The 21,953-nt window shown below is 56.1% G+C and overlaps 1 protein-coding gene across 1 annotated transcript; it reads left to right on the forward strand.

Moving 5' to 3' along the window:
* The first annotated feature begins 216 nt into the window (after positions 1–216).
* KCNH6 (potassium voltage-gated channel subfamily H member 6) lies at positions 217–20,966 on the forward strand. The gene is made up of 13 exons (XM_013054254.2): positions 217–505; positions 1,299–1,529; positions 6,526–6,687; positions 6,789–6,994; positions 9,653–10,078; positions 11,277–11,676; positions 12,698–12,897; positions 13,111–13,363; positions 16,572–16,765; positions 18,039–18,123; positions 18,635–18,803; positions 19,499–19,685; positions 19,975–20,966. Exons 1-13 carry the CDS (start codon positions 430–432, stop codon positions 20,272–20,274), a joined length of 2,889 nt encoding a protein of 962 aa, XP_012909708.1. The 5' UTR covers positions 217–429; the 3' UTR covers positions 20,275–20,966.
* Positions 20,967–21,953: the final 987 nt, after the last annotated feature.

Below are 21,953 nucleotides of genomic sequence, written 5' to 3' on the forward strand. Positions count from 1 at the left end.
GCCACTGGCCAGTGGGACAGGAGCAGAAAGAAGCTCGGGAGAGGAGCCCCGACCCATTCCCTGATGCAGCACTTCTGCCCAGCTCCGCCCCCTAGGAGTCAGGGCCCCGCCCCTGCCCCGTCGGGTCGGGGAGAAGTTGCCCCCGCCCAGCGAACCCCGCCCCGCAGCCTCGCGGCTTCTTTCAGCACCGCCGCGCGGACAGCTCCGGGGCTGGAGCCCGGGGAGTGAGGCGCGGGAGCCGCGGGCCTGGGAGGGCGGAGCAGGGAGGGCAGCAGAGGGTAGGCGCAGGCGGGCAGGCGGGGCACGTAGCCCCGCGGCCCACTCCGGGGGCAGCGCCCACCCGGAACCGGACGCCGCTGAGCCCGAGGACAGGTGGAGACGCAGGGAGCCGGGCGGCTGGTGGCTCCGGGCGGAGGTTGCAGCCGAAAGATGCCTGTCCGCAGGGGCCACGTCGCGCCCCAGAACACGTACCTGGACACCATCATCCGCAAGTTCGAGGGCCAGAGTGAGTGTACGCGTTAAGGTGGGGGCGGATCTGAACTCCTGGTTCGGTGGCAGGAGTGGTGGGACTCCTTTACTTACTTCGAATGGAGCAGAGTGGGGGGATATTGACGCTGAATGCAAAATCTTTCGTTTTATTGTCCCCAAACATCTTCTGTTCCAGCAAGTCCCACTTAACTCAAATGCCACACTCTACTCTGGAGCAAGAGAGGCAGGCTGCAATGCCCCCTTCCCTGAGCTGATTTCTCGGTATCCCGGTCGCTGACCTTCCCTTCTGTCCAGCTTCCTCCTCCTGACACCAACCCCCTCCCTTCCTCCAGAGGTTTCCTTGATCCCTCCTTTTCACCTCCTGACCCTGGCCACTCTAATTTTTATAGGAGCTCTCACCAGGCCTGAGCCCCATCTGTTCACATCCTTGCTCCCTCTTCCTGACTCCTTGCACTGCCTCCAGGAAGCCTTGGGCCTCTTTTCCACTTCACTGACCCTATTACTGCCCTGGTCTTCCCACTACCCCCAGGCCTAACTCCCCTTCCCCAGCACTTCTCTGGTCACCGTTCTGATCCCCCCCACTCCTTACCATCACTCTCATTACTTTCAAGAGTCCCATGGCCATCCCCCATGACTCTGGCCTCCGAGGTCTTCCCACCCTTACCAGACCTGACTTCTCTCCCTCATTCTGGTTACTGCTCTGCTCTCCCATCTAGACACCCCCTCCCTGCTGCCGAGAATCCCTATGATCTTTCTGCCCTCTGTTGCCCAGTCTTGGTCGCCATGGGCTTCCCACATCCCACCCCCAGGTCGGAAGTTCCTGATAGCCAATGCACAGATGGAGAACTGCGCCATCATTTACTGCAACGATGGCTTCTGTGAACTCTTTGGCTATTCCCGAGTGGAGGTGATGCAGCGACCCTGCACCTGCGACTTCCTCACAGGACCCAATACACCGCGCAGTGCCATGTCCCGCCTAGCGCAGGCCCTGCTGGGGACGGAGGAGTGCAAGGTGGACATTCTCTACTACCGCAAGGATGGTGAGCTTCCCTTGGGCCACAGGTTCTGCAGGGCTGACTCGGCCCCTCTCTTGTCCAGCCACAGTGGCCATCGGGAGGGCACTGACCCAGGGACCAGAGGCGGCAACAAATCCTGCTCCTCTCTGCTCCTCAGTTTCCTTATCTGCACGGGGTGGGGTGGGGGGAGGAGCAATAGGCATTGGAATCAATGCCTTCTGAGGTCCTTTCCCAAAGCTGGGGACCAGGGTGACTCACCGACTGATCCTCACTCCAGGCAGGGCCCCCGGCTCCACCATCCCTCCCCCACATCCCCAGTCTCCTGGCTGCCCACTCTGTCACTGTCAGCCCCAGCTGTCAGGCAGCTGGAAAGAAAATGAACCTTTCCTCATCTCCGTCTGCTCTGGAGATTAGGGAAGGAGTCACCCCCTCAATGCCTCTGTGGGCAAGCAAGGCTTGGGGGCTGCTTGCTGGGAAACAGGAGTGGACCTGGCTCACCCAGCCCCAGATCGTCGGGGAGATAGAGTCTGGAGTTTGCCCCTACCCAGAGGCTCATCCAGTTTGGGATGTTACTGCCGGCCCACGTTTATTGCAAGCAGGACAAAAGCATGGGGTAGGAGCTGAGGACAGAGCTCTGTGGCCCTTTAAGACTCTCCCCCTAGGACCTCAGAGTCTCAGACAGTGGGGGGGAAGAAGGGGAGAGATGAGTGGGAACTAGGATCCTAAAAGTCCCTTTGAAATCACTTAATGGCCCCCCACCCTGGTTCTGCATCAGAATTACCTGGGACGTGTTTTCCAAAACACACCTTCCCTAGAGAGAGGCTGACTCAGAGGTGTGAGTTGAAACCAAAGCAGGTGCATTTGGAGAAATCTCCCCGGTGGTTCTGATGTTCTGTCAAGTTAAGGAACCACTGGCTTAGATAAATCCCTTCATTTCATGGATGAAGAAACCAAGGCCCGAGACAACGGAGGGACTTGCCCAATATCCTACTGCTGGGGTCCAACTTGGGGCAGAACCCAAGTCTCCGGATTTTTGCCTTGATCTATTTGTTCTGAGTAATCCCAAGAGGGGAGAAAGGCCCCCCAGCTGCCTCTGCTAAGAAGCCGGACTTCTGGAGAAGGCAGGCAGGAGGGCCCTCTGAGTATAAAGACCAGGTTCCTTTGGATTGGGGCCAATGGGTACTGAGAACCGGGGCCCTAGGGGCCTGGGGTGTGTACGGAGCATGAATGTAAGTGGACATAAGCATGTATGTGTGTGCATGTTTGTGTTCAAGGGCTTCTAGGATGCTTCATGGCTGGGTCCTGGATGTCCCCCTGACTGTCTCCTGCTGTTGCCAACTAAGCAGAGGCAGGGGTAGTGATTAGGGGAGTAGGAAGAATCTGGTTTAGTTTGGCAGCCCTTGCAGGGTTAATGAAGTCAGAATATTTTTAAAAGCTGTGACCTCACCTCCTCACATCATTGCAGGGAGGAGGTGACAGTCAGGGGAGTGAGAAGGGTCCCCTTGAGATAGGATGGGACAGCAGGAAATGGGGGTGATAACAGGTCCTTAACCCCAGAGCTCTAGCTGGGCCCTAGAGGAGTATGGGCTGGTCTCAGACTCCTAGGGATGTCCGATCAGCTTTCTTAGGGTCTCTCCTCAGCACCCTGTATGTACCCGGGCAGGGGGAAGAGATCAAGACCAGGCTTTGGCCCTCTCAGATCAGGATTCAGATCTTCACAACCCTGCTGGGGGTCTTCCAGATATCAGAAGAGATCCCAGGACTTAGTCTTGGGGGTGTGCCCTGGGTGAAAATGGAAAATTACCACATATCTGGTGCCTGCACACCCCTGCCTATGCCACTAAGCCCTTCTCTGCCCTGTTACCCAAGACTTAGACCACTTGGACGTACCTGAGATTGGCCCCAAATCCAGAAACAAGAGCTTCTTGGCCTGTTTTACCCTAAGGAAAGGATGTGGTACTCAGATAACTTATATTCACCTTATTGTCCACTCTGACTACATGATTCTTCTTTTATAATGTTCCCATATGCCTTTAGTCCTACTGACAGGGCTCCTAATGGTGATTTCTTCCCTCTTCCAGTCAATACCTCCTCTCTTCCCCTCCCCCTGACTCTAGGGAGGTGGAAAAGGGTCCTGAATAGAACTCTAGCTGGTTTATTTATAATCCTCTTTTCCTCTAAAAGGGTAATCCACTGACAGTTCTCCAAGTCAAAATGAAAGTGTTCATTTATCTCCACATTATACAGCTGCACAAAGTTGGATTCAAAGAAGCCACAGCACTTGGCAAAAATTGCCCCATGAGATAGGGCTCAGAGACCCCTAAGAACCTGGCTCTTCCACCACCTGCCTTTACTGAGGAAAGTAAGAATCTAACAGATAAGGAGGGCTGGGGACAGTCAGGACAGACTAAAACTAATGAGAGTTTGGAGGGAGGAATAGAGATGCTCAGATTTCTCCCACCTTTATACAGGCCCCCGCTGGACCCTTGGCAGAGGAGCCTAGACCTGCCTGCGCTGGTCGGGCCCTCTTCTCTAATGACCCCAAACCAGAGAGTCTCCTCATCTCCAAGTCACACTAGAGGATACCTGGGCTCCTCCAGACCTCAGCTCTGGATGAGGAGGACAGGGTAAGGGCCAAGGTCAGAGGCCCCAGTGTTTTCCACATACTCACCCGTGAATGCCCGAAGCTCCAAGCAGGAGGCCACTCTCCCCTGTTGCGCTCTCAGTGGCAGCTTTCTACAGCACCAGCTTCTCCCTGAAGGTTCCCTGCAAACCTGGATGGACATAAAGAGGTGGGGGTGATAGACAGGGAGGCTGTGTGGAGGAGGGGCAAGGGCCAGGGGGCGAGGGGTGGGGACAATGGGAAACTGAAAGAAGGTGCACATCCAGGGGGCAGAGCAGAGCAGAGAGAAGGGCTGCGTCCCAGGGGGCAGACAAGTCTGCTGCCCTTGGTCAGAGGTGAGGTGGGCCCTGGCAGGAGTGCCTGGAAGGGGTAAAAGGTAGCTCCCCCTCCAGCAGTGGGGCAAGAGCACAGGGACACCGCCTCTCCTGGGCACAGCCTGGGGTGACACACTCCCCTGCTTCTGGTCACCCAGACACAGTCACTTGTGAGCAAGGGTAGCCTAGGGCTGTGGAAAAAGAACGCTCCAAACTCATCTAAATCCTCACAGACTCCTCTCTCTGCCCACCCTAGAGGCAGCAAGAATGAAGGTTGGGCACGGGATGCACGACTTCCTCCAGCCCTCACTATTATGATGGGTCTTTGGTTCACTCCCATCCTCAGTTTTCTCGGAAGAGCATCAGTGGGCAGGTCCTACCCCTTGAAGACTGGGCCTTGACAGTGCCCAACAGCATAGAGAGCCTGGAGACTCTGCCCCTCTGTCCAGCTTTGCCCTCTCCCTGCCCTATCCCAGGCCAGATCTCTGGAGTGACAGAGAGGAGTGCCAGTGAGGTGACAGTCTGGCCTTGGCGGGGGGGAAGTGTCAGACCACTGGCCAGCAAGGCTTCCTGGGTAGGTCCCGGTGTCCCAGGCTAAGAGTTTGGGCTGTGGTTCGGGAGGCTGAGCCCATAGCCCTCTGAGCCCCGGAGCGGTCACAGAGGCAGGTGGGTGGCCTCTCCTCAGTGTGGATGTCTCCCCCGGGGCCCAGGGCAGCAGCTGGCAGATGGCTGCCTGGTGCCTGGGAGTCGGGGAATCTGATCCAGGAGATCCCTGCTCCCAGGGAAGAAGGTGGGAGGGAGGATGCAGGCCGCTTAGCTGCACCCCAGCGCTGACGGTGTGAGGAGGCAGTTTGGGGGAAGGGAGATCCTAATGGACCCCAAAGTAGCAATGCTCCTGTCAACCGGCCTCCTGTGTACCTACAGTTACACGTTCTTTCATTCACTCAACCAACACACAACACCCAGGACAGGTACTGACCCCTCAAACATGAGACAGACCCAAATCTGCCCTCAAGCATATTTCCTTGAGGCCCTGGCTCTTAGCATCCTGCCCTTTGGGCCTGATACCCACCAACAGTTTCAGCTGAGGGACATGGGACCACTGGGTATCATGGAAAGGGGGTTTATAGAGCATCTACCCACCAACTCAGCCCATAGTCTGGGCTCTGGGAGTATGTGGCTGTCTTAGCTCTGATTGCCCCCCCCACACACACACACATAGGGGAGACCCTGAAGCCAAGAAAGAAGAACAGAGGGCCAACAGCTAGGTCTAAGCTGCCTAAGAGGATGTGAGAGGGTCAGAAGGGGAGGGGCCTGTCCCCAAACTGCCATCTCTCTCCTTCTCCAGACCCCAGGCCACTGCCCTGCCTGCCCTCCAGTCCCAGTACGTCTGCCTTGGGACCCCTGGGGCGGCAGCCTGGTCTTTACTCCAGTGTCTTCATCCTGGACCTGTCCCTTCTCCCCAAGCTGTTATGTGCTGAGAACTCAGCGAGACCAGCCCCCCCCACCTCCCCTTCCAGCCCTCGCCAGTCCGTTTCTCAGAACCCCAGGCTCTGCAGAATGGAGCGGGGAGGGCTATGTCTGCCCCTCCCCTGAGGCACCACCATGGATCTTGAGGCCTAAAGTGCCCACTGTCTCCAGGTACAGTACTTAGTGTGTTTTCCGAGTTCCTTCCAGCATCGAGGGAGCGGGGCATCTTTGCCGGGTAAGAATATGGCAGCTGAACCCAGGGCTAGCCAGAGCTACATGGGGGTAGAACGCCCGACATCCCCTCACCACTTAATCCACCCCATCTGCTCAGCTTTAATTACAGCAGAAGCAAACCTCAAGGTTAAGCCCTGAGCAGAGGGCTGAGTGTGGACTTGGGCCCGATGCTACATTATCTCCTAATGAGCAGCTAAGCTGCTCTCCCCACCTCTGCCCTGTGGGTGGGGCACCTGCTGGGCAGCATCACCAACCCTCTACCCAATAGTCCCATGGCTGCCCTTCACTTGACCTCCATCCAGCCCCCTCCCTGGCTTCCCCTGGCCATATTACTGCAGGAGAGGATCCCTTCTGTGACCCCTCCCAATGGTGTCTGCAGCCTCCAGCTTCCGCTGCCTGGTGGACGTGGTACCCGTGAAGAATGAGGATGGGGCCGTCATCATGTTCATCCTCAACTTCGAGGACCTGGCCCAGCTCCTGGCCAAAAGCGAACGTCGCAGCCTGTCCCAGTGCCTGCTGTCCCAGAGCTTCCTGGGCTCCGGTGAGGTGGGGGTACGGGGTGGTGGGAGGGATGCGTGGGGGTACCAGATGGGACAGCTGGTCCCCAGGGCCTGGCTGCTCTGACCCTGGGCCTGCTTTCAGAGAGCTCTCATGGCAGGCCGGGGGCACAGGGGCCTGGCACAGGCAGGGTCAAGTACAGAACCATTGGCCAGATCCCACAGTTCACGCTCAACTTTGTGGAGTTCAACCTCGAGAAGCACCGCTCAGGCTCGACCACGGAGATTGAGATCATCGCACCGCACAAGGTGGTGGAGCGAACCCAGAACGTCACTGAGAAGGTCACCCAGGTGCGGGCTGCAGGGCAGGGTGGCGGGGCTGTGCTGGGCCTCGTGGGTCCCTTCTCAGGCCTGGGGCTGGGGGTGGTGGAGGCAGTCAGCTTGTCCAGCCCCCTGGGGTGTGGTCTGAGCCCCAGGCCCCCTGTCCTGCCGTAGTCTGATTCTTTAGTCCTGAAGGCCTACCTAGAGCCCACCATCCTGATGGAAGTGGCGGGGGAGGTCGGTATCAGCAGAGCCTGGGAATAGTGCCACGCCCTAGCTCTGGAGGAACCTGGGAGGGGGGATCACCCAGGCCACCATGGGGGCCTGTTCAAGTCTCTGCCAGTCACAGAAAAGGAGAAGCAGAGAGAAGTGTCAGGGCCGTCCTAGGAAGAGAAGAGGAGGAAGGATGGAGGCCTGTCCCTGTCCCTGTCCCTGTTCCCCACCTCCACGCCCCAGCCCGCAACAGGATCCTCCCCCAGCCAGGCAGAGGGGAGTTGGCCCTGGCATCTTAAGTTCTCTTTGAGCATCTTCCTGGGGATTCATGCCCTGAAGCAGGCCCAGAGTCAGAGGAGCCAGGGCCAGGGGACCAGCTGTCCCATCTGGAATGCCTCCCTCCCCTTAAGCCCCTCCTTGGCCAGCCCCAGGCAAACCTTCCTGGGTTTTCTGTTTCAGCTGACCCCTGTGTGCCCTCGCAAAGGGCCTGATGTCCCAGTCCCCACCACCATTCTAGCGGGAAATGCAAGAACCCTGTCTGAGGTTCAGATGACCGGAGTCCTGCCCCTGACATGTTGTATGACCTTGGACAAGTAACCTTACCCCTTTCTGGGCCCCAGAGCTCTCCTGTAGAGAGAGTTGGACTCCAAGGTCTCTAAGGATCCTTTTGACCTTGAGTAACGGAGACGCCAAAGGGGCCTAGGCCAGGGCTGAGGGAGGAAGTACAGATGGTGGGGGTGGGGGCCTCGGGGGCCTCCACTCAGCTTTCTCTGAGGCTTTGCCTTCATGGGGGATGGGTCCGTTCTTTTTCCTCCCTGGCTCCTTTCACTTGTGACCGAACAGGTGGGGTGGAAACTCTCTGTCACCCAGCCCCTCCCCAAAGGCGAAGGAAGAAGGACCCCAGGCTGCAGGGCTGGGGCCTCAGAGGTCAGGCAGGGTGGCCCTAGGGACCTGACCATGGGAGTCCTGCCAAGGCCACTCACCCCAGGCCCTCAGGTTGGCACAGCGGTGATGGGGGGTGTTAGACTGGAAATTTGCCCATGAAGGACTGACAGGCCGGACTGGGGCCCATGGTCCCTGCTCCACCAGCCCCCCTGCTCCTATCCTGCCCTCCAACCCCAGCTCCCCAGCCTGCCTTGGCTTTCCCAGCCCACCCCGAAAGGGCCCTAAGGTAGGAGAGGCGCCTGACAGACCTCAGGGGAGGGAGCTGGCAGGGGCCCCGAGTAGGGAAGTTCCCCCACCTCAACCAAGGCTCAGAGGGCTGGGTCTTCACACCTGAGCTCCTACCTCCAAAGGACCTAAGCCCTTTGATGGATCCTCCTTATGTGACCTCATCTGTTAACGGATCTGATTTGCAAAGGTTAGAATGTAACACTGCAGATTTTCTCAAACCAGGACCATCCGCCAGGGCCTATCCAGTGGTGGTGGTGGGGTCAGCGGGCCAGTCCTCAGGCTCCATCAGGAATGATCGTAGAGCGGCACGTGCCACTGGGATACACGATCATGTCTGGAGTTGGTTGTGCTTTGTTATCCACTCTGTGGACGGAGGAACTGAGGCTCATAGAGCTCATAAAATTCACCCCAAGACAGACATATAGCAATGTCAGAACTGGGATCAGCCTGGAAGGTCTGGCTGGCTTCAAAACACATGCCCTTCCTGATGCCCCAGCTGCCTCTAGTGTTGGGTAGCTGGCAAGAGCCTGGGCATGCCGGGCTGGGCCTGGTGACCCTGGTGACCCTGGAGACTATTGGCCATAGTCTCCGAGGCAGGGTGGGAGGGGCAGAACAGAGGGGGCTCAGCTGAAAGTAATGAGCAAAGCCCCCTTTGCACGCATGCAAAATAGTCGGGGCTCCTTGGTGCCTAGGACCTGTCAAGGGCTCAGAGTAGCTACATCACCCCAAGTTTGACTCTTCCCATGGAAGGCTCTGTGAGTTGGCCCCAGGGAGGCCCCTCATTGGTCTAGGCTCCCCAGGACCTTCAGGACTGAAGAGGTTCTTCTGGGAGTGATTTGGTCCCATCAGGAATCCTGACCTCTGGGAACCTCCCAAACCCACCAGAGAGGATCGAACCCCCAGCTACACCCTTCGATCTAAGTTCTCTGGAACATGCCCACGGATGACTCCGAGCCTGGTTCTCCTCCGACCACCCCCCCGCCCCACCCCAGTGCTCTCTCCACCCCAGGCTGGTCTGTTTGTGAGGGAGCTAGTGAACTTCCAGCCCGGGGTTCCCTGTGCAACAGAGCTGTGTCCTTCCTCATGTAACCCCTCTCCTCTGTACTTCCTCCCAATACACCTGTCGCCTTGTGAATTTGCCTCACACTTGCTCTCCCCATCTTTGCTTCATCCCCTCTACCCGCCACAGCCCTCATCACCCACCCTCTCCCACCGCCCCCTCCACCAGCCTCTCCAAGAAGCCTTCATCCCTCCCAGCCCTGTCTCCCTAGCAACGGACACCCTATGTGTCCTCACCCCCAGGTTCTGTCCCTGGGCGCCGACGTGCTGCCGGAGTACAAGCTGCAGGCTCCACGCATCCACCGGGGGACGCTGCTGCACTACAGCCCCTTCAAGGCCGTGTGGGACTGGCTCATCCTGCTGCTGGTCATCTACACGGCCATCTTCACACCCTACTCAGCCGCCTTCCTGCTCAGCGACCAGGACGAGTCGCAACGCGTGGACTGTGGCTACACCTGTAGTCCGCTCACCGTGGTGGACCTCATCGTAGACATCATGTTTGTCGTGGACATTGTCATCAACTTCCGCACCACTTATGTCAACACCAACGATGAGGTGGTCAGCCACCCTCGCCGCATTGCCATCCACTACTTCAAGGGCTGGTTCCTCATTGACATGGTGGCCGCCATCCCCTTCGACCTGCTCATCTTCCGCACTGGCTCTGATGAGGTGAGCAAACCCCGTTCAGGCCAGCGGCTGTGGCCACTCCCTGTGCCCCAGCCCTGGGGCTTCCCAGCCCCACGGTCCTGGGTGCAGGGAGCTCTTGGTGTTGAGTACCTTTGCCAAAGCAGGTGGGGATAGAGAGGGGGCCTCAAACATGTGTCATCTCCCAGCCCCTGTGCTGGCTTCTAAAGCACGCTTACCCTGGAGTTGGAAAGGGAATCCACAGGCTGCTTCCGCAAGGCAGCCTGAACCCCCGGTCACCCCCAGACCCGCTACTATGCCCACTCACTTCCTACAGCTGACATGAAGGCATTTGCAGGCTCTTCTCATAGCTTCTAGACCCACCATATCTTTCTGCCCCCATCCTTGGGATCAGCTTTCCATTCTGATCAGCTCTGCTTTCTGTGTACGAGCCACCCCCACCACAGCCCGTCCAGCAGGGGGCTGGTGGGGAGGGAAGTCCATCATCACTCCCTGCTCCCGTGCCCACCCACTTCTAGCCAATCTCTTCCCCTCCTATCCACCCCAGCCGCCCCTGCCAGAACACGGAGCGGCCGTCTTACCCACCTCTGCCCCAGCGCTGCACCTGCCAGCCTCACTCCTCCACACAGAAACCGGGACCAGTTTCAAATCATTTATCTGACCCTGTAGAACCTTCATTGGTTTCTCAGTGGCTTGAAGTAAAAGCCAAGCTCTTTTTGGACCTTGAGGTCCACAGGAGCAGCCCCCAGTCACCCATCCTCCAGGCTCATTTCTCACCATTCCACCATCTACCCTGCACTCCAGGTGGCAACACCACACTTGGTTTCCCATGCGGGCTGTGCCGTTTCACACCTCCATGCCTTGCTTGCCTCATTCTACTCCCTGTGCCTAGAATGCCTTTCCCTCTCCCTCTGTCTGCCTGCAGACTCAGCCTCAATTCTCAAGATTCAGCTCACGAGTGAAGCCTCCCCTGTCCTGTATTGATCACCCTTTTCTCTGCACTCCCCTGGACTTCTGTCCTCACAACCATAACAATGTTTTGAGATTTAGGCTGAGATCTCCTTAAGATCCTCTGCTGTGCTGTGCTTTGCTGCCACCGGCCAAGAGCCCAATGTTTGTTGAATGACTGTGTGACCACATGCACAAGCAATCAAAGGTGATCCTAAGTGCAGCCTTTCCAGGGCTGACCCTCGGTTCCATGGCCCCCTCCCTGCCCCTCCAGACCACAACCCTGATCGGGCTGCTGAAAACGGCGAGGCTGCTGCGGCTGGTGCGCGTGGCACGGAAGCTGGACCGCTACTCCGAGTACGGGGCAGCTGTTCTTTTCCTGCTCATGTGCACTTTTGCGCTCATTGCACACTGGCTAGCCTGCATCTGGTACGCCATCGGCAATGTGGAGCGGCCCTACCTGGAGCCCAAGATTGGCTGGCTGGACAGCCTGGGCGCGCAGCTCGGCAAACGCTACAATGGCAGTGACCCAGCCTCCGGCCCCTCGGTGCAGGACAAGTATGTCACCGCCCTCTACTTCACCTTCAGCAGTCTCACCAGTGTGGGCTTCGGCAACGTCTCCCCCAACACCAACTCTGAGAAGGTCTTCTCTATCTGCGTCATGCTCATCGGCTGTGAGTGCCACCCCATGCCCTGGCCTTACCTGTGCCATTCAGGTTTTAGTTGGGTAACGAGACAGAACACAGTAAAGCTGTGGGGGATGGGCAAATACGAAGCATGCAGCACAAGGAAATTTTGCACTTGTTCACCTACTACACACAGAATTTAACACACGTACAACATTTTGTTCTGTGCCAGGCAACAGGACCAGCTATATTACTTGTAGGGCCCAGTACAAGATGAAAAGGTGGGCACTATTTATTTAAAAAGTCTTAAGGATTTCCAGAATGGTGACAGCAGAGCCAGCAACCAGGCTCTTCTTAGCACAGCTCACACACCCATGAAGCTGGCCCCTCAGGCATTTTTGTAAGTGCTTGTCAAAGGTGCATGCCCTGTGGGGGCTGTATTACAAGCCCAGTTTACAGACCAAGGAGACTGAGGGTCCTAACTATCCCTTGCCAGGGATACACAGAGACCCAGCTTTATCCCAGGGGCCAGTTCCTCTGGCTATGTGTGCTCCGGGCCCTGCACTGCGCTGCCTGCTCCCCAAGACACCTTGTCTAGCAACACAAGAGTCAGATGGAATTTTACACGTAGAAGAAGTTGTCATGTTCAGAGTATTTAGAGATGTGAAAGCCCGGAGAAACAAAAACAAGAAAAAAAAAATGGGTGAAAACAGAGACCAAGAGTTTTCCCTTTATTATACTTTTTTTTTTTTAAAACAACTTGAAGGAGGAAAACAAATCTGTACTAAAAAAATCATTGCCCTAGTTCTCAGGAGTCTGGCCTCTGGGTCCAGGAAGGTGCCAAGAGACACAGCACAGAGAGAGGAGGGAGGCGGGCAGGAAGCCCAGGGGCTTTTGTCCCTCTGTGTGCCCTGGCACCGTTCTGGGCACTCTGACTTGGCTCTGGACGGAGGGGCCCCTGATTAGAGGGTTCCTAGGGAGAAGGAGGTCTGGAGCAGGCCTTGGGGTGCTATGGCCTGGTGGGGCTGCGAAGGAGCTCACTCCCCACGCCCTTGCTTCTTCACCCCAGCCCTCATGTACGCCAGCATCTTTGGAAACGTGTCAGCCATCATCCAGCGCCTGTACTCGGGCACTGCGCGCTACCACACGCAGATGTTACGCGTCAAGGAGTTCATCCGCTTCCACCAGATCCCAAACCCGCTGCGGCAGCGCCTGGAAGAGTACTTCCAGCATGCCTGGTCCTACACCAACGGCATTGACATGAACGCGGTGAGCCCCGCGGCCTGACCTCGGGTGGGACAGGTGATCCAGCTCATGTCCCAGCTCTGGCTGAATGTCCCCGGGGGAGGCCGAGGTCTTGTTGCACAGGGCACCCCCAGCTCCCTACCCGCTTCCACTCTACCGCCCTCCCCCACCCCCGCTCCGGTTCCGCTAGCCCCAGGCCCAGCTGCATCCTGCTGGATGGGGCCGCCCCCCTCACAGGTGCTGAAGGGCTTCCCCGAGTGCCTACAGGCCGACATCTGCCTGCACCTGCACCGTGCGCTGCTGCAGCACTGCCCTGCCTTCCGTGGAGCCAGCAAGGGCTGCTTGCGAGCGCTGGCGGTCAAGTTCAAGACCACTCACGCACCGCCGGGGGACACGCTGGTGCACCTGGGCGACGTGCTCTCCACGCTCTACTTCATCTCTCGTGGCTCCATTGAGATCTTGCGCGACGACGTGGTGGTGGCCATCCTCGGTGGGTCGGGCAGGGAGGGCAAGACCGGTATGGGTGGGTGGGGTGCAAATAGAGATGTCCTGCCTGGACTACTCCATTCCTAACGAGGATGGCACATTTCACTGGCCTGCCATGTGCGCATGCTCGGTGCTCAGTGGAGAGCTTTTTTTTTTTTTTCCTTTAAATACCTTGCTCACTGAACCCTTAAAACAAATCTCTACCATGGGTTCCATTTTCCTGATAGGGAAGTAGAGGCTCAGAGAGGTCATGCTGACAGGTAGCCAGACCCGGATTCCAGGGCTATGTGTCTGACTCCAAAGTCCAAGAAGGCGCCTACCTTCTTCCACTCTTGGGGAGCTCAATGTGAGAGGGCGAAGCTTTGTCTTGGTTGGAGGGAGGACCCCAGTCTCATTCACTGCTGCTATACGGACAGCTGGACACTTTGGAAGAAGGATATGAGCACTGGACAGGGGACAGAGTTGGGGGCACACAAGACCCTGCTCCTTACCAACCATGTGACCTCGTGCAAGTCACTTCACCTCTCTAAGACGATTCTCATCTTCCTTGCCTTCTCCTTGACTTCAGCCCACCCCAAGATTCTGATCAGGATGCCAGCCTCTCCTTCCTTTGGTCTCCATGGCTGGGCTCTCCTCCAGCCCCACTGAACAGGCCGCCTCCAGTTCCTTTGCTCAGTCCTCTCCCTTTGGTCGCTCCCCAGCTGGTGTTCACCAAGTGTGGGCTCTGCTTTCTTTTCCTCACTCAGAACCCTCACCTGAGCTACTGCCTTGCTCCCACGTTCTCAGCTGTCCTGGCCGCAATATCTCCTTAGGCCAGAATATTCCATTCCTTCCCGGGTATGGCCACCCTATATTCCATAGGCAGACCAAACAATGTGTCTGTGTCTAAAATCATCATCTTTCCTCAAATCTGCTCCTTCAGAATCCCCATCACTGTGAACCATCCATTGCTGGGGCCAGAGATCTGGAAATCAACCAAGGGAGCACGCTTCTCCTTTCCTGTCTCATTCCCACCATCCAGGCAGCCACAGACTCCCGTCTGTTACCCTCCTTAATACCTCTCTATCCCACACCTGTTTCCTTGTCCCTGCCTGGCTCCAGCCCTCATCACGTCCTTCCTGGGCACATGTCAAGCGCTCCTTTCCTGTGTCCGTACATCTGGTCTACCCCCATGCTCCATTTTCCACCTTCTGCCAGTGACCTGAAATTCACATCTGCATATTCCTCTTCTGTTCAAAATCTTTCCATGGTTCCCCATGACCCAAGACATATGTAAACCCCTGATCACAGCATGCACAGCCCTCTCTGATCTGGCCTCCCTAACTCCTGCCACCCTCCCCCCAACACTTCATGCTGCTGCCAGACTTCCCTACCCTGCAGTATCTGTTACACCTCCCTGCCTTTGCACGTGCTGCCACTCCACTTGGAGCATTTTTCTGGCAGATCCTGGTCATCCTTCAAGGCTGAGCTCAAGCCGCGGGCTCTGCTATGAGACCTTCCCTCACTCCTAGCCTACCTTAGAAGTGCCATCCACGTGGGAAGGATAATAATTCTATTGAATAATTAAGAAGCTAGTCCAATGTAAGTTTCAGTTAGAGACTTGAAATCCTCTCATTTTGCCTTGAGTGGAAATGTACATTAGATCATAATCTTTCATCTACTGGATAACCATCATTTTATGATGTTGCTCAGTTTTCGAGCTTATAAATTTCATATGTGAGTCCATTCCCTCTCTGGACCTTAGTCCTCTCCTCTTGAGTGATCTTTGATCCTGTTCTCTTGGGCTTGGCTTCCAGCCATCATTGTCCATGTAAGCCATTAGGGCTCCAGGTCGTACTGCCAGGCTGAGGGGCTGGACTTCCCTGTGGGGAGTGGATGTCAAGCAATCATGGTCCCTGGCACCCCAGCCCTGGGCTCTCTGTCTGCCCTCACTGGGCAGATGGTTTTCCTACTCCTATTGCCTTTCTCCTGCGGGCCCAGCCCTCATTGTCACAACCCAGCTCCCACATCACATCTTCTGTAAGCCCTTCATCCCGGCCTCCACCAACCCTGGTCGATTGAGCCCCTCCCCTTCCTTGGCCCCTGAGCTTTTTGTTCTCCCCATCCTAAGACTCTACACATGACGTGTAATCTAGTTGGTGGCTTAGGTGCCTGTCTTGTGGGACTTTGGGGGCTCTTTGGGGAGGCGTGTAGGATCTTATTCACGTTTACATCCTGTGGCCAGCACAGGGGGGCTGGCACCAAGAGGAACCCTACCCTCACCACATGCCTCAAGTGTCATCAGCCTACATCCACCCTGGGACATCCGTCACCCCCGGTGCCTGGCACCAACCTGTCTGGTGCTTCTTGCTATTTGAGGCAGGTTCTCAAGCATCACATCTGTTCCTCTGGAGCTATAGTTAAACCCATTTTAAAGAGGAGAATGGTGGGGTCCAGAGAGGGGAAGTGACTTCCCCAGGCTTCCTCTGCCAGGGCCATGCTGGTTACCTGGGCCCACAACAGGGAGTGGGAATACAAAGAGATAGAAGCCTCAGACCTCGCTGTGGAGGCAGTGGGGGCTCCTCGCCCTGGTTCCCTGCATTCACAGCACCACCAGACTGAGGGGCAAGGGAGAGGTTGAACAGGGAACCTTTAGTGTCCTTTCCTGACCACTTTTCCCTGGAGTGGAGGGGTGGATAGGGGCAGTGCCAGAGAACAAAGAAAATAGAAGGGGGAGGATTTTTTTTTTTTTAAAGATTTTATTTATTTATTTGACAGAGAGAGATCACAAGCAGGTAGAGAGGCAGGCAGAGAGAGAGGAGGAAGCAGGCTCCCGGCTGAGCAGAGAGCCCGATGTGGGGCTCGATCCCAGGACCCTGGGATCATGACCTGAGCCGAAGGCAGCGGCTTAACCCACTGAGCCACCCAGGCGCCCCAAGAAGGGGGAGGATTTTGATGCGGGTGGTCCCGAGGGGCCTGCAGACTAGTGTTGGGGGAGACCTACATGCCGGGATGGTATATATCCTCTTCAGAGTTCAGAGAACAAAGAAAAAGGCAGGTTTCACGTCCAATCCCTCCCCACCCCCAGCCAGCACACCCAGGCTTGTCTCTAGCCCCAGCCTGGCAGGATCCCTGGACGGGGGAGAGTTCATGATCAAGGGGCCCTCAGGGAGGCTTTCCAAGGAGAGCTTGGAGCCAGACCCTGGACAGACCCCTGTCCCTCTGGCTGGCAGGAAAGAACGACATCTTTGGGGAACCCATTAGCCTTCACGCCCGGCCGGGCAAGTCCAGTGCAGATGTGCGGGCCCTGACCTACTGTGACCTGCACAAGATCCAGCGGACAGACCTGCTGGAGGTGCTGGACATGTACCCCGCGTTTGCAGACAGCTTCTGGAGTAAGCTGGAAGTCACCTTCAACCTGCGGGACGTGAGTCTGGCCTGGGTGGGCCAGGGTGGGGAGTGGCCCTCAGCCAGCTGGTAACGGGCCATGGAGGCTGCTGAGCCCTTGGCCTGCCTGGCCTCAGGGGACCCATCTGACCACCTCCCTTCCTTTCCACCCCATCCTGCGTCCTTCACCATAATTTCTTCTATGTCTACTGTGGCCAACATAATGCCAAATGTGATGAGAGCTACTAGTTATTGAGCACCAACCCAGCTTCATTTACACGATCTCATTTAGTCTTCTCGTTGCACAGGGTGTAATTTCCCCCACTTTCTAGATGAAGAGACTGAGGGTCAGAGAGGATGAGTACATCGGCTAAAGCCATACCACATTCAGTAAGCCATACAGTCAAAGGCAGAGCCAAAGAGTGGACTCAAGTTTGTGCAAATCTACAGCTGAGGTTTTTCCCACCTCACAGCACCAGGCTGGAAGGGGGCATCTGTCATCCAGGGGCTCACAGTGCCAGGTCCCGGGGGTGTAGACGAGTGATAGAGCAGACTCTCCTCTCAAGCTTATTACTCAGTGGAAGAGATTATAACAACTCAATGAAAATAAAAAGCCTCGTAGTTAAATAACCAAGGAAGTCATGAGGATGTGTGGGGAGACCAAATTTCTACAGAGCTCAGGGTTACCAAGGAGTGCCCAGAAGGGACTGTATGGAGAAGGGGTGTCTGGAATCAGTTAGTGTGAAGGAGGGGGCAGGCATGCCTGACAGAGAAAACAGTGGCTGAGGTCCTGGCACTGAACCTGCCACCCCCCAGCCTCAGGAGGATGGGTTCTGCTGGCTCAAGCTCCATGCCCACCTTCTAGAAGATGGTGCTGAGGCAGGTTTTCTTGCTACGGACAGCTATTCCAACCCTGTCCTGCTCTTCTACCCCCAGCCAGTATCTCTTCTTCCCATGTGATCGGTCTAGGAGATGTTTTATAAGGAATCTGCCTTGGGGCCCCTAACCTCTAGGAGCCATCAGATGGCCCAAGTGCTCAGTGGCTGGACCCTAGGGCAAGAGGGATGTGGTCCTGTGGCCTGGGGCATCTGTAGCCCCTCAGTATCCCCAAGTTACATGGTGCCAAGAGGGTGGTTGCCCAGCTGTACAGGAGAGAACCTTCAGGAAGCTTTCTGGAGCATCAGGGGAAGCCTGGCCTCCTGTTACTACTTTCTCACCTAGCTGTCTCAAAGGCCACAGGAGGGGGGTTGCAAGGGAAAAAAAAGCTGTCCCAGCTTTGGTACCTGTCACTTGATGCTCTTGTTCCCCACAAGGCAGGCGGGGGTTTCCAGTCATCACCCCAGCCAGCTCCAGGCAGCCAGGACCACCAAGCCTTCTTCCTTGGTGACAACCAGTCAGGTAAGCAAAGCCAGCCTCCACTAGTGTTGGCCGCAGCATCGCCTAAAGCTCCTGCCCAGCCTCCTACCCCTTTCAGATCCTTCCCCATCTTCCTCAGCCTGGGACGGAGGGCAGCTCCCTCTCTGAGGCTCAAGAATAGACACCCTGTCTCCTTCCTGCCCCTGTGTGCTCAGAACTCGAGCAAGGGCTGTTTCACATCAAGGCACAAGGGGAGTGGCTGGGCTGCAGCTCCCTGGACAGTGAGGCCAGGGCTGGACTGTCCCCACGCAGCCAGCAACCCCCCCAGCCAAGCTGAGGCCCTAGCCCCCTTTTCGGGGTTAGAGTTTTCTGGGCTCTAGAAGCCAGACCTCTATGGGGGCAGGATCTTGTACTCCAGGGCACCCAGGTAAAGAGAGCCACTTCTCCCAACCTGTGTTACCATGGCAGGTGGGGAAAGGGGATGGGCTCGGCTTCAGTTCATGCCTGTGGAACCAGCCACACCGAAGCTCAGGCTTCCCTTTCCCTCCTGCAGCCGCAGCCCCTTCCCTGAGCATCTCAGATGCATCTGGCCTCTGGCCTGAGTTGCTGCAGCAAGTGCCCCCAAAGCCAAGGCACAGCCCCCCCAACCCTCAGGGAGACCCAGACTGCTGGCCTCGGGAGCTAGGTTCCAGGCTAGAACAGCTCCAGGCCCAGATGAACAGGTGAGTGTCCTGTGGGCCAGGAATGGGGGTGGCTGCAGAGAGCAGGCCCAGCAGTGGGCTAGGCACGGGTGCCCCCTCTTGGTGGCTCAGGGACATCACTGTGTACTCTGTGGGTTTTAGAATGGCTAGCCCCATTTAGCTGCAAGTCTCCCCTTCCCTAGGTCACTAAGCCCACTTCCTTGGGCGGCTTGTCCTAGCGAACCCCCAAACACATCAATGAAGACTTTCTGGAAGAGGGGCATAACCTCATGCAGAAACAAATTCCATAGGCCCTTGGAAAGAGTGTGTGGCCTGTGGATGGCAGGGCTGTGGTGGTAGAGGGAGTGCTTGGGGCAGTAGAGTCTTGGGCTCCTAACCTGGCTCTGCAACTGACCGGCAAGAATGTGGACAAGTTACTTAACTATTCTGAGCCTCTGTTTGCCCTTTCATGAAATGAGGACAACCAGAACACCCATACCAAAGCTCCCTTAAGAGGGCTAAATGAGGTGTGCATAATGCCTGGTCACTGTTGTTATTGAAGTCAGGGATGGACTGTAGCGGGGAAGTAGCGTCAGGTAGGTCCCAGACTGCCATTGCATGCAGCAGGAATGGCATGTCGGCTGCAAAATTGAGAGCTGCCTCAGGACCTGAACTGCTCTCCCTTACCCTGATGCTGACTCTGACCCTGACCTTGACTGTGGGGTTCTGTCTGGCAGGCTGGAGTCCCGCATGTCCTCAGACCTCAGCCGTATCCTACAGCTCCTTCAGCATCCCCCGCCCCAGGGTCACGCTGGCTGCATTCTGGGAGCCCCTATGTCCGATGACCTGGCCTTGTTTCCTGCAGCCTCAGCCACTCAGAGTCCAGGAACTAGGCTGCCCCCGGGCGGTCTGACCCCTGAACAGGTGAGCAGATGAAGGGATCCCCAAGGGCTTTCCTGGAGGCAGCTGCATGTCTGCCCCACCCGGAACTTAGTCTCAATGTGGCATCAAGCCCAGAGCCTTTGCAGTCAGAGAGCAGCTGTGGCTTCTGTTTTCCTCCTTTACGTCATGACAAGCAGCCTGGACAGGTGGTGGCAAAGCCCAGATTGTAACCATAGATCCCACAGCTGGGGCAAGGACAACAGGACACAGCTCCTGCCAGTTCCCATCCCTGACAGTGGTGGCCTCCCCCTTTCTTGCCCCTCACCCCCAGGTCCCAAGCTGTGGCGACTTGAACAAGTATAGGCTGACGCGAAGGAACTCCTCCTCCAGGGGGCCTCCCCTGGCTCCCCTGGCTGCAACAGACAAAATTCTCACCGTTTCCTCAGAACAGGAGCAGCCTGAGGGGCTCCTGTCGCCCTTGGCCTCACCTCTTCATCCCCTGGAGGTACAGGGACTCATCTGTGGTCCCCGTTTTCCCTCCCTCCCTGAACACCTCAGCTCCATCCCCAAGCAGCTGGAGTTCCAGAGACATGGCTCAGATCCTGGATTGGCAGGAAGTTGGAGCCCCTGAACCGCAAGATAAGATACCATGAGGGGATTGAAAGTGGGTGAGAGTGAAGGATTTGGGGGAGGCAGACAGCTGCCCAATGGACCTCTGAAAACCATTCTCCTACCGTAGCTACCAACTGCCAACCCAAGTGACCCACAATGGCGAATGGTAAAGAGGCTCGGGAATTTCCCAGACTCCTCTAGGGCTTTGTTTAAAGGGTGTTTGAGGCTCAGGTGTAGAAGTAGCTTACAGGATGGAGGAGTCACTGAAGAAAGAAGTTTTTGATCCATGTGAGAACCTTGCTTTTGGCTGGTTACTGCCACCTGTGGCTCAGAATGATCCACCACCACTTCATGGCTCAGCACCCAAGGTTAGTGAGAGCTCCTGCCAAGAGCCTTTGAACCGGCTGAGGACGAAAGTGTCCTCTGTAGTGGACAAATCAGGGCACAGAGCTCCAGCCCCCAGCTTCTCCACCCCTCATGGTTCTGTGATGACCTTTGGGACTCTACCAGGCAGTGGAATGTCTCACGGCTAATAAAGTCAGCACATTTCATGTTGGGCTGGGTGTGTTACTTACCTGAGAGTTATCAGGTCCTTGATTGTGCTGTGACTCCTCCAACAGCTGTGGTCTTTTTCGAGTCCCTCCCACAAGGATTTGTGTGTTGGGGACCTGAAGGTGCTCTGCTGGACCCAGGAACCCACAGGAGCATGGGGCTTTTAGCTAAGCTAGGGTAAAGGGAAACAGAGAGGGTCTGGCTTGGCCAACACATCTGTAGTGCTCACCTTGTGCCAGGCCCCCTGCTGACAGTTCTGTAGATACTGGTTCCCTAAGCCTCACTACAATCTAATAGGGTCAGTATTATTGGCCCCGTTTAAGAGATGAGGGATCAGAAGCAGTGAGAGGCTACAAAATTTACGCAAGCATGAAGGGGACCTCTGGGATGCTAGTACCTTCCTGCTTCCTGATCCAGGAGCTGTGATATAAGTGTATTTCAGATGGTGAAAATATGTGTACTTCTATGTGTAAATTATACTTCAATTTAAAAAAAAAGGAATAAAGGGGCGCCTGGGTGGCTCAGTGGGTTAAAGCCTCTGCCTTCAGCTCAGGTCATGATCCCAGGGTCCTGTGATCGAGCCCTGAGTCGGGCTCTCTGCTCAGCAGGGAGCCTGCTTCCCTTTCTCTCTCTCTCTCTCCGCCTGCCTCTCTGTCTACTTGTGATCTCTGCCTGTCAAATAAATAAATAAAATCTTTAAAAAAAAAAAAAAAGGAATCTTGGGACACGTGGGTAGCTCAGTTGGTTAAGAATCTGTCTTCAGCTCAGGTCATGATCTTGGGGTCCTGGGATCGAGACCCGTGTCAGGCTCTCTGCTCAGCGCAGAGTCTGCTTCTCCCTCTCCCTCTGCCTCTCCTGCTGCCCCTTCCTCTGCTTGTGCTCTCTCTCTCTCTCTCAAATAAATAGATAAAATCTTAAAAAAAAAAAAAAAGGAATCTTCCCTAACATTACAGGAAAAGGATGACATGATTTCAATCCAGGTCTGGGCTGAGAACATTGCAGTTAATCACTCCAGTGAAATGGAATTTTGTCCAAAAAGTACCTGGTTGCTAGCCCTCAGTCCTTTTTCAGAACTCCTTGAAAAAATTTTGAAAATGAATCTCTCCTACCACATACACATTTTTAATTTAACATTCATTTGAAGTA

The sequence above is a fragment of the Mustela putorius genome, unplaced genomic scaffold (assembly GCF_011764305.1).
Source record: "Mustela putorius furo isolate JIRA1106 unplaced genomic scaffold, ASM1176430v1.1 tig00000487_pilon_pilon_pilon, whole genome shotgun sequence".
Lineage (NCBI taxonomy): Eukaryota > Metazoa > Chordata > Mammalia > Carnivora > Mustelidae > Mustela > Mustela putorius.